General features: G+C 34.6%; 1 protein-coding gene across 2 annotated transcripts; it reads right to left on the bottom strand.

The window, feature by feature from the left end:
• Positions 1-4,415: 4,415 nt before the first annotated feature.
• LOC108728073 (keratin, type II cytoskeletal 1) lies at positions 4,416-5,877 on the bottom strand. 2 transcript variants are annotated; one of them, XM_018456430.1, is made up of 3 exons: positions 5,790-5,877; positions 5,095-5,248; positions 4,416-5,031 (listed from the first exon to the last, which is right to left on the bottom strand). In XM_018456430.1, the coding sequence occupies exons 1-3, from the start codon at positions 5,853-5,855 to the stop codon at positions 4,520-4,522; spliced, it is 732 nt and encodes a 243-aa protein (XP_018311932.1). In that variant the 5' UTR covers positions 5,856-5,877; the 3' UTR covers positions 4,416-4,519. The 2 variants fall into 2 exon arrangements, with proteins under 2 accessions (XP_018311932.1, XP_018311931.1); XM_018456429.1 differs by having other exon boundaries at positions 4,416-5,248; positions 5,790-5,855.
• Between the last annotated feature and the right edge of the window lie 6,857 nt (positions 5,878-12,734).

Raw genomic sequence — 12,734 nt, 5'->3', positions numbered from 1 at the left:
CATTATATACAAGCAATATTGCTACGCCAAAAATTTTCAAATGTCATTTTATGTAAATGTGGATCTTTAACAAAATAGTGATAATAAACTAAATTATGTTCATATATAAAAAAAACTGCAATTATTAAAACACAGACATTATATAAATGTTTCGTTTAATAAAAAATAATAAAATAAATTTTTATTTTATTTGAATTGTTATAAAATTTATCTGATCATTGTCGCTGTATAAGAGTATCCTACGAAAAATGAAAGAAAATGGACAGTCTCAAGATAATGGAGCATCTGTTCTGGAACGCGGAATATCATGAAAAATGAAGCTAAAACTGTGAGAAAGACTTTAGATCATGTTCCCTGATTTACGATGGTACATGAACACAAGCTTAAAATAAAACATAGACTTATTTTAAGACCATGTCATCAAAATAGAGGTAACATTCGAATGCTGACGAATATTCGCTAACATAGAGATACGGAGAAAATGTTATACTACGCGTTTCACTATGTAATACATGTTTTGCCTAATAATATTAATGTATTTCTTCCTACAGGTCATTATAATTTATACATAAAAACATGCCTATATCTTCTTTTCTAAAAAAATCTATCTAGAAAGATTTGTATAATAAGCTCTTTAATGTATTATGTTTTTTTTTAGAATTTAAATATTACAATATTGGTGTCTTTTTCGAGTAATAATACCTTTATTTCTTAATTTTTTAAGTAATTCATCATTTTACTTCCCACTATTATCTAGAGCATTCGGTTAGACTACATTTAAAGCACATTTCCTTCAATGCATGTTCAACGAAATGTACATTAACGATCGCTGGTTCCTTACGCGGTTTCACTGAAACGAGATTGCGGCATATGCGATATCATACAAGTTACTATCTTTGCAAAGCGGAAGATTGCTAATTGCCCAAGATTGCGACACAGTACAATTTGAAGTAGACATATTAAATAAGAGCCAGATCTCTCGCTCAAAAAGTTACTGTCAATCGATTACTCTTGTCAATTATTTCACATAAAAATAAACTTTCTATATGTAGAATAATAATAATTTTTAAGTAAATATCATGGCAGATTAACAAACCACAATTTTTTGTTTTCTTAATATATTTCACATTACTTTAAAATAAATAAAATATTATAAGTAAAGTAAAATATCCCCATTACAAATATATAGTTACATATGCAACGAGCAGGAAATGTAACAATAACATTTTTCTCGCCATAAAAAAATACAGCTGAGAGGAAGTGTAATAATATGATTTATATTTATATGTTATAATATTTATTCCATTATTCCACATGTTAACGCACATGTACTGAAATCTCAGAACGAATTTGCGTTACTTTAACGCGCTCGTATGTGGATTTTATCAGTTCATTTGAAATTTGTGATCCACAACAAAATTAAAGTTTCTGTACGTGCAATCGCGATCACGATGAGTTACACTAAACAAATAAAAGTATTGAAGCAGAGCTCTATGTTTTACGGACGATCCCATTCCAATGCGGGAGACACGTGGCTAACGAACCGTGAGAGTAAATGGCGATGTTTAAAGCGCCGGATGTTCGTGGCGACAACGACATCGCTAGACTGACGAGACGTCGTGACGCCTCTTGTCATGCTTACGTTCTTTTTGCGAAGAAAAGGCATTTTTCGGTTTTCTTTTAGCAAAGACCATACATTCCCACTTAAACATTTTATGATATCTATTCTATTTATATCGATTAAACAATTATCTCCAATATATGACATAGATTATATCTTTTCTTTCATTCAAAAAATAGTGCGGATGAAATAAAGCTATGAACATTACATGTTCTCTTTTTGTTTTTATTTTTTATCACTTATAAAATTTCATGATGCATTAAACTCGGGTCGGTGGGTTCCCAAATGATTGTGCGAAAAGTTACAATTTTACTATTAATCTGTTTCAGTTCTCATTACTTTTTTTCTTCATTTCATACAAAAGAAAAATGTGAGTTATATAGATATTCTAAATCTGATTGTAAAGATATTAAAAAATTCTTACTTGCTACGATTTTATTTATGGTACGCGGAGATAATGGTTTTGCTAAAATATGTACAAATTTAAAGTATGTACAAATTTAACTAAATAGATACACGTCTGAAAATAATTTTGTTAGACGGTAAAATAATTATATAGACTGTAAAGTAACTATGTAAGATGCTTAAATGTCTTAAATAAAAAATGGCTTAAATAAAAAATCTTTTGCAGTATCACTGAAAAAAGAAGTGTTTAAATTTTAAGATATTAAAATGTATTATTCTCTTGACTTCATTTTTTAAACACTTAAAAATGTTTTAGTTTTAAACTTTTTAAATATATATATAGATAAAACACCAAGTATTTGGAATTAAAACACTATGCGTTTTAAATCCAAACACGTAGTTTTGTCTATTGAAAAAATTTAAAACTAAAACATCTTTAAGTGTTTAAAAAATAGGGACAAGAATAAAACATATTTCTTTTTACAGTGATTGCTTATTACATTTGAGCGTTTTATATAGTTATTTTGACGTTTTAAAAAATTATTTTCATCTTTAGATAAAATCGTTCTTTCTGTACTCCGTCATGTCTTCTATTATGACAATTTAATTAATTCAATCATCTGTTAAGCTTATTACGATCGCTGCATTCTCAAATCTCTCACAAACTGTGATTGCACTAGTCGTCTCTTATTATGTAATCTTATTATGTAGTCTGATATTTGAATGAAGAGACACGAGAGATGAAGACTCGTAAGTTAAATTTATAATGCATATCACGATACGAAGCTCGTTGTTTACCGTATGAAGAATTATAGCATGGAATCTTCTTCTGCCTCCATTAACAATGGTATATAATAATAATAATTGTGTATAAAGGGAGCTAGTTCAAGAACAGAAGCTTCTAACAAGGACAAATTATGATTCTGATTCATCTCCATATACCATTATAACGATTGCCTCGGGTTAAAGCGAGTTATTCGTCGGTCGTAGTTTGTCGATATTCGGATTCTTACTCGTTTACAACCTGCTGAAAAATAATCAGAGCGTTGAGTCCCGTAAATGGCATGATGTAACACGAACTACGAGATTATAGTTGAAGTCAGAAAAAAGAAAATAGAGCATCACGCGCATGTAAAGCGTATAGCGATGGCGCAGATTATAAATGAAAGTGATACTTAGTTAACTCGCCGAGCGAAACGCTATTACAGATTGCCAATACAGAATTCGATCGTCATTATGGATTTCGTTAATGGTAAAGGTGCTTACTTTCTTTTCATAATAGTTACGTAAGATCGATCGAACTATTTACGTAACGTTGATGGCCTCCGTAGTTGGTCGTTGAGAAATATTACCATCAAGGAAGTAAGATTACGGAAATCACATCTTTCCGTTCGCATAGCTGGCTTCCTCTTACCGTGAGAGAAACCGTGCAATCTCTATACGCGCGGTTCTATATGCGCTCAAATATAAATTGCCTAGGGTAAATATTCGATATTATTTCTTCCAGCAACCTTGACTGTGGAATGATCTACCTTGTACGTCGAAGTAAAGGTATCTGACCGGTATGTTCGACGTACATCTGGCTACACCCTAATGTCTGCATACAATTTATGCAATCAAATAACGTTGACCTCTTGGACATGAATTTATATTTTAATTACTCAATTAAATTATATTAATAAATAAATGTAAAATAAATTATGTTTTAATATTTACTTTAATGTAATTAAAATAAAATATTATGTGATTTTAATATAATTAAGACAACAATTTATATGTGAAAACATTTTGATAAAATTAGAAAGCAAGCACTCCAAGATTTTTAAATCTATCATTCTCAAATCTTTTAAATATATATCTATCTTACATTCCTATAATTAAATGGATGTATAAAAAAATAACAAGTGTGTCATTTCTTACACGTAAATGCATTTTGCGATTTTATCGTATAATCCTTAACTAGATAATAAGCTTCCTAGTACATCTAACTTGTGTGTGGAACCGTAACGGCTATAATGACTGGGTGAGATACTTTCACATGTCGCCTGGTAACCACATTGTAACATGTTCCGCCTAGTTTCACAGGAAGTGGCTGAGAATCAGTTTATATCGTGGCAGTTATGATAACTTGCAATATCTTCGTAAGTGTATTACGTAAGAAAATTCAACAAGCTGGTTTCATAAACGTTTAAATTGATGATTAATTTCTTTTCCCTATGGTTGCGCAATGTAGTTAAAACCGTAGAAATAAGCGAGCAATTAAGAATATAATACACTCAGAGAAATGATTTTCACTTGTTGTAGAATAAAGCTCAACTTTGAGCTAATTTCCTCGTGTAAATAACAAACGCAAAGGATAAGGTAACGCTAGATTTTACAAAAGGCCGAGTTAATAATTTAATGTTTATTCTGCTAAGACAGCACAGTGTAAAAAAGGAAACATAATAATTATATACAAGAGTATCATTAATATCGATTGTTATCGGACTATCGTCAATGCAGGTCGAATTCATGACCGCCACCGAATCCGCCGTGTCCGCCACCGAATCCACCGTGTCCGCCTCCGAAACCGCCTCCGCCATAGCCGCCGCCTCCACCAAAGCCGCCACCTCCGTGACCGCCTTCATGCACCAGGACCGGATACGATTCCTTTACGACGACCGGCACCTTGACCGGATAGGGCAATTCCTTCTCCACGGGGTAAGGTATTTTAACAGGTACGCTATATGGAACGGGCACCTTGACGGGTATCTTTATGGGCACCTTGACGGGTACTGGAACCGGTTTCTCTACGGGGATTGGTACAGTCTTCTCTACTGGAACCGGATAAGGCTTTGGTACGTGATACGGTATCGGATTGTCAATCGGAATCTTCACCGGCACATGTACAGGTACTGGTACGCTTTTCTCGACGGTGTAGGGCACCGGAACTGGCACCGAGACTTCGCGATGGATCGTGATGCCAGAAATTCTTCCTCCATCACCGCCGCCGCCGCCGCCGCCACCTCCACCAAAACCGCCGCCGAAATCACCACCGCCGAAGCCACCGAAATCGTGGCCGCCGTAACCACCGCCGCCGCCACCGCCAAAGCCACCATGACCCAGACTCAGTTCCAGTCCCCGCTTGCTCTTGGCATCCTTTGACTCGGCTCCTTTGCTGTCGGACTTCTTGGTCTCAGTGGCCAGAGCCACTGTCGCCACAAGGGCGAGCAGCACGAGGATCTGCGAATAAACGTGTGTTAATTGCGGTCCTTCATGGTCAAGATTTAGATTAGCTTGGTTAACTTGGGAAGCTTTGAAGGTCTCGCTGGAGTTCACAAAAATTTTACGCGCATTATACAATAAATGATTCGACAATACAAGAAATGCATCGACAATACAAAGAAAATTTAAAAAAAAACGCGATGTACAGCAAAGTTAAATTATAGTCTGTTATAAACATCAAACATTGACAAACATTGCAAGATAAAAATATAATCAGTACATAAAATATCTAATATTGTATTCTATTTAAAGTAAATTATTGAAATTTCACTCTTGTAATGAAACAAAGAATCACACTATAATCTCTACAATTTTAACACTGTGATGGTGTGAGAAACCAACACCATAATCTCACGTCGTCAATAATACTAAATCCCAACGCGTTCCTCATTTATCGCGCGCATAATTCCGTGCATAATCCTCCGCCGTGCGAGATACCCTAAAGATACCCTTGTCAGAGCCCTATTTACGCGCCACTGTGCCAGCAGCGCACGCTCACCTGCGAAGTGCTCATGGTAGCCTTCGGGAGTGCACACTGAAGTTGCATCGTGCCAATCAGCGGCATATATACCGGTACTTTCGCCGTGCTCGCTGGCCCACTCCCCGGAAAATCGCACGTCCAACGCCGGAACGCCAGCTTTAAGGTGGACCGATTGTGCTGCTATCCCGCACCGTTCAGCATTAAGCCGTTTTCCCACGGGCTACCGCTTGGTGAGGTTGATTACTACCGGATGCCCGGATACGGGCCGCGTAACGTCGCCGCCCCGTCGTTCGTTCCAACTAGATCCAATCGCTATCCCCTCACCAAGGAAGAACCGCAATTCAAGAGTGCGGAATTGATCCGACTCTTTCGCGTGCCCGTCTTAATCCGCGCTTTCATTCTTTCTTTCTTTCTTTCACCTTTACATCAGAATCATTATAAGCGGACTCTTTTTTTTATTTGCGCCTCGTGTAAATTTTATTGGACATAACGGTGATCGTAGCTCTTAGCGCATTACACAACGCATCACTATTCGTCTTATAAACAAAGACAATTAGGAGCGAAGTAATAAATAATATACTACAAGTTAGTGTAATCAGTCGCGATAGTAGACAATCTCACAGAAAAATATATTTAATTTCAAAAAAATAATTTCAAAAATTTGCTTAAAATCCGTATTTGCCATAATATTATAATTAATTTGAAAGTCTATAGGAAGCTGTAATTATAGACATAAGTTTTAGCGTCCAAGTTTTAATCCTAAGACATAAGTGGATGGTAATATAGTGGAGGATGTTTGAATTAATCTGACAGTGAGCAATCGGCAATCTTAAATTTAATTCTACGCTCTTCACGTACGCACACTTTCGATAAACATTTTATTAGTACTCATAAAGTATCACTCGAGGTTTAAAACATAACTTCTATCGATACATTCTGTTTAGCAGGCAATTAACCTTTGCGACTAGGAAGAAACTTTTTGACCTCGCATAATTCTCGCAAAAATTAAGCTACGTTATACTACGTGGGTGGTTCAAGTCAAACCGGGATTTTTATTCTTATGTTCATGAAAATAAAAGTTTAACGGTTTGACTTAAACCATCCACGTATTTCGAGAACGAAACTTACGTTTGCGTGCAGAAATTGAAATCTTTCTCAATCAATTCACGACCGACTTTATGAGCGAGCTCGATTTCGACGACTTACGCCGTAAATTTAATAATAAGAAGATTTATAAGCGTAACAAAACCCATAGCGTGAAACGATGTACATCATATACAAAACGGTGTAACAATTAGACTTAACTTTCTCCATGTGACATGTACATTATATATCCCGGCATCATGGTCGATGGTTATTTAATTAAAAAATAAATTCGCAATACACACGAAGGAAGTTGTCAAGAAATTATAACTAATGTTTAATTATGCTCATAGTAATGCGGTCGATGTCACACACGTTGATGACCATGAAAGAGACGTGAAAATTTGTATTTCGACACATCGTGGTGCAATCAACGTGTTGTTTTTTCAATCACTTTCGCCAAGTTTTAGTAGTAATATTTTTTGTTCATCTAATAATACTTTTAAAGGAATCGAAGGTCTAAACTGGCAATCGACCGCGTCGATGTTAATAACGTAACACCTGAATCACTCGATGTCGAAATGAAGGCAACATTTTTCTCATTTCTTTGACACTATATGCTTTGATTTTAATATACAGTTATCAGATCCTATAAAGACATATACCACTACTTTAAGCCATTGACGCAGTAACTTTTTATTGAAACTACTTTCATAATTGATTCATAGATACTTTAGCATTAAACTTAATTTTTACACATATCATTCCCAAGTGACATTTTATTGGCAGGTGAACCAATGTAATTCTAGGTAAACATGTTCTAATGACATCTTTGCAAAAGGTCTCACTTGCATATAATATTTTATTTGAAAATAATTACTACGCAAGAAATATGTAGTTATATTTGTTCAATGTACTGATCGTATAATTATAGGCCAGATATACGCGCGATATATGTATCAAACAAATATTTACATTTCGCACAGACCATCATAAAGTTTCAACATTGCTGAGCATTTACATTATTTAGTAAACAATAGTATTGATTATTTAATGCATCGGTCACAGATTTCGTTTAATGAGAATAGGCTCATTACAAATTCATTTAACCGAGTTACTTTTATTTGATATGTTGAACTCTCTCGACTAAAACGCGATAATTGAACGACTATATTGCACATGATGTGGGATATGATGTGGTAATCTTCACTTCCCTCTGATTAATTATTAAAATCATAGTCCATTTTATATATCTCCATTACGCTTCGTTTGCTCGCAACATAAATTTAATTTTCTCTTTTCTAAACTACCATAATTCATTAACGAAGTAATTATAAAAAAGTTAAGATTGTACTATATCTTCAGTGGGCAATTTGCATATTTTTCTTAGCACACTCTACTTTTGATAAATAATAATAAGATACACGAGTGAAAGAGAGAGTCAAATATCAATTTCTTATTGACTCGTTTCTTTGGCCGCCCAATAAAGCATTTGATATTCAGTACAATCTTTAGAACAGCCTACTTATAATTTTATTTATAGGCGTCCATAACTTACGCAAGCAGTTTTTGCCGCTGTTACCTGCGTTCTTCTTAAATGGTCAGCTTGTATTTTAAAGATTAAACTGCGTCTTATCTCTTATTTCTAAGAGTAATACTATAACGTAAACGCTTTTTCAATGCATAATTTAATGATTGAAATAAATGTAAAAATTCGCCATTTCCCAAAGATTGATAAATGTTCGTAAAATTAACCATGCGTAAAATATATATGTTTATTAACCGTAACACGTGTGAAAAAAAAGTAAATCGAATACAAGCAAAAGTAAAAATTTATGAACCTACAATCGCCGTTAGACACGCGAGGCGTGTCTCAGAATATCCACCTTCGAAAGAAAATCTAACTAAAATCTCGGAAAAAAGAGTTGTCAAAAAAAACTAAAATTCTCTTTCATCTTTCCAGAAGGTAAATTATGATTGTATTCGATGGGCGATGATGTCACGGAGTGGGAAGGATATAACTAGAAAATGGCTTGATAAACACCATGAGCGCGAGAACATCTATCCATATATTTATGAGAGCCGCGGTCTGGCCGACTCCAAAGCCTTTCCCATTATTGCATAAGGTTACGCTTGTGGTCGGTGAAGCAGAAATGCAGACTACGCGAAAATCCCACTACCGACGACGTCCGCCCGCACTGTCGTCTCGTAACGCGCGAGAATCCACTGGTGCACTTAGGGTGCATTTATACGCCACCGTCGCCACCCTCTTTTGCGGTCTAAAGTTCAAGCGACTCGAACTTCGAGAAAAAAAATTCTACGGAGATAAGGGTCGCCAATTGAAAGTTCGCATCAGACTTCTCAGAGACGGCTTCCCGCAAAATCAATTAACGGGGACGAGACTACTGTTTGAAAAAATACCGTTGGTTAAATTAATGACGTCGACCCTGCGATTCTAATGAACTTTGGCAGGGGAAAGGTACACTACATGCAGACATTTATACATGTTGACATTAGACACAGGTGTTCACGTGCAGGGAATTAATCTGCATACGAGCACACATGAGTTCGGTTTGCGTCACGTATGAGATCAAGAGCGATTTTCGTAGTTTTGCGAAAAAGTTTTCTAAACGAGATTTGTGGGGAGGAAGTGCGATTTGTCAAAATTTACATAATTGGGGCCTCATAAATATCGGGGGATTGGTAGAAAGTCTACGATCACCGGGATCGCCAACTTCGATATGAGCACGTATCGTTTGCATTATATCCGGCAAATATAATCGGCCAGCTTACTTCACCAAGTTCCGTATACGTAATGATATTACAATCGTCCGAACGAAAAAAAAACCCGACTGAAGTTTTCACCGCGATAGATTTAATCTGATATTCATACAGCGAGCTCAACAGTTTCCTGACGTTATTCTTGCTGCAGGAAGACTTTCGAACAAATAACTTCGCAATTAAAATCGCGCTGCTCGTATATGTAATTCAGAACGTAATAACATTTTGCGCAAAGCCACTTATGACACAATAAGTGCACAGAGAAGTTTAACCTGAGAAAGAATTAACTATAACGTTACGTGGGCATTCTACATCGCGACGAACAAAAACGTCTGCGAACTGCGTAAAGTTAAACCTTTCGTAATAAGATCATTTTAATCAAATGTTATTTAATATTAATATGTCGAATCTATATATTAATCCTATCAAAACATTTTATTATTACTGATTTAATATTATATGTGCGCACATAATAACATTAGTGCGTAAAATTAATTTATTAATATGAATAACATAAATAAATAGCGTTAATTTATATTATACATGTATTATGCAAACATATAATATATTGAAATAAGTTTAAAGCGCAGCAATCGGTAACTTTCAATCAATTTGTACAGGTCTGTCGTTGCTATTTCGATAAAAACATATACAGTGATAGCCGGTTTAGAGTAGAAATGACCGCAGAAAATTAGTCATCTCGGCATCAGCGCGTGTCATTAGTTTTAAATTCAATGAATTAGACTTACGGCTTCAGAAATTAATAGCTAGTCGTCATGCACACTCGCGCAATTGTCGATTAGCCAGAAACGATGTTTCAGCTAATTAACTGCCTACGTTCTGTGGCATAATTTTTTTCGTTATCATTCGACGTAGCAATAAATACCTTCCAAGAGAACCTTTCAAATGCGAAAAATTCGTAGTAAATGTACTAACTAATTTTCAATAAGTTGCTACCAAGAGACTCTCGTACGAGAAAACTCTTGAAAGGGAGAAAACCGAAGTTTCCGATGCCCCTAAAATTGTCGATTGTCGGATTTTGGGATCGTGTCGGAAAACAGTAACGCGAGCAGATTGTGGTCTCTAGTGAATCACTATAAATTCATTGAAAACGATTTAATCCTCGGGTATAGGTCAAGTGGAAACTATCGCATACAACCCACCCTCGATTTTCGCTGCGGTTCGATCGACGGTCAATCAAGAGGGAGGGAACCCTCAACCTCTCGAAACACACTCCCTATCCCGCCAGAAGTCAAATCAATATTTTCGGATTCAAATATGGAAATCCAAATTCAAATGTATGGAAATTTATTCGTACCGATAACCCTGATAAACCATGGATACGCGAGTATTCTAATACCCTTCGAACCGAGATCGAGATACAAAGTCATTCCGAGATTAACTGTGCCCGCGGGAACTACGTGTGATAAACTAAAAATCGTGCCGCCATCACCAAGCGAAACCGGGTTTCTACGTTTCGCAGCGAAAACCATTTCCGGTACGCAAGAATTTTATCCGACCGCGTTAACGAGTTCCAACAACTTCTTATTAAAGCAGTATAGCGTTCAACGTCTTCGAATCATTCTCTCTAATTTCACGGCTGGTGACGACGGCTATCTTCTTCTCGGCGCGACAAATATCGCGGCACACGAAACTGTAAGAAAGAGATAATACGTTGAACATGCTATGACTATGGAAATGAAGCGAGTATATTAAATTCGAACAAGTTGAGACTGAATGTTTATATATCCGTAGAAAGAAAAAAATAAGTTAAGAAAAACAAGAAAGAAAAGGGCTACGAACCAAGAGTCTGTCGTTAAAATTTAAAAAGTTAGTAAAAACATATAAATTAGTTAAAATCTAAACTTAATGACATGTATTAGTTATAAACAGAAACAAATGTTTCAATCCTTATCGGATCATTATCAATGTTAGCGCATAATTAGTTAGAAGAAACGGTTTTAAAAAAATAATGATTCGCTCTCACTCGTAGTTTAATCGACGCTATTATCAATTCTTCGATTCTTTACCTCGGTTCAATAAACAAAATGTGACTTGGAGATTATGAACGTATAACGCCGATGTCAATTATAAATTAGCAAATTATGTTCTGTTGATAGTTACAATGTATAGAATTGTTGACGCAAGATTATTGTTTCCGTTAATAATTACAAATATAAGTAATCACAAAAATAATATAATACAAAGTAATACATTAAGTAAATTAATGTGTGAAAATTAAAATTGTATTATGTATATATATATTATTATATTAAATAAATGTATATATATATTATTATATTAAATTAATATAATTTAGTAGCAGCTAAATTAAAGGAGAATAAATACCTTAAGTCAAAAGTTAGTTTAATATAAGAATCTTGATAAAAAAATTGACAGAAAATCGGAAATAAATTGAATCCTTTCAAGTCATTTGTACGAGAAATTATTATACGTGAGAAATTTTTAAGTTTAGTGAGTTTGTATAAATGTGAAGGGACTAAGTCTAATTTGAGACAAGAGAAAAATACGGACCTTGATATTTACACTTAGTTTAATTAAATTGCATAATTTTTTGAGAAAGTGTTTCGCCCGCGTTCTAACTAATTATACGTTAACATTGATAATGATCCGATAAGGATAGAAACGTATGTTTTTATTTATAACATATATTATTAAAGTTTAGATTTTAACTAATTTATGTTTTATTAACTTTTTAAATTTTAACGACAGACTTTTGGCTCGTAGCCCTTTCCTTTCTCGTTTTTTAATTTATTCAGCCTTATTACTATCATATTTTAAGAAAAACACTTTCATGTTGTCAAAAAATTTCAATTCTCTCTTCTCGGATTAATTAAGCTTTTAATATTTATGAGTTCTCGAAAGCGCAGAACACAGAAAAATATCAATCAAACTACATTAATAAAATATTTATGTATAATATTTAATATTTAACCTTATTTTAATGTATCAATCCGATTTCTAATTAAGATTTTTATAATGCGTAACCATGAAACGTATTAACAAAATAAAAATAGATACTGATAAAAATATGGAAACTTATACAAAAAGTTTTTTTTCTTATAAAGGAATATATGA

Source organism: Mycetomoellerius zeteki, unplaced genomic scaffold (assembly GCF_001594055.1).
Source record: "Mycetomoellerius zeteki isolate Tzet28-1 unplaced genomic scaffold, Tzet1.0 scaffold58, whole genome shotgun sequence".
NCBI lineage: Eukaryota > Metazoa > Arthropoda > Insecta > Hymenoptera > Formicidae > Mycetomoellerius > Mycetomoellerius zeteki.
The sequence above is the reverse complement of the archived record's forward strand: the minus strand, read 5'-3'. Positions and strand labels throughout refer to the sequence as shown.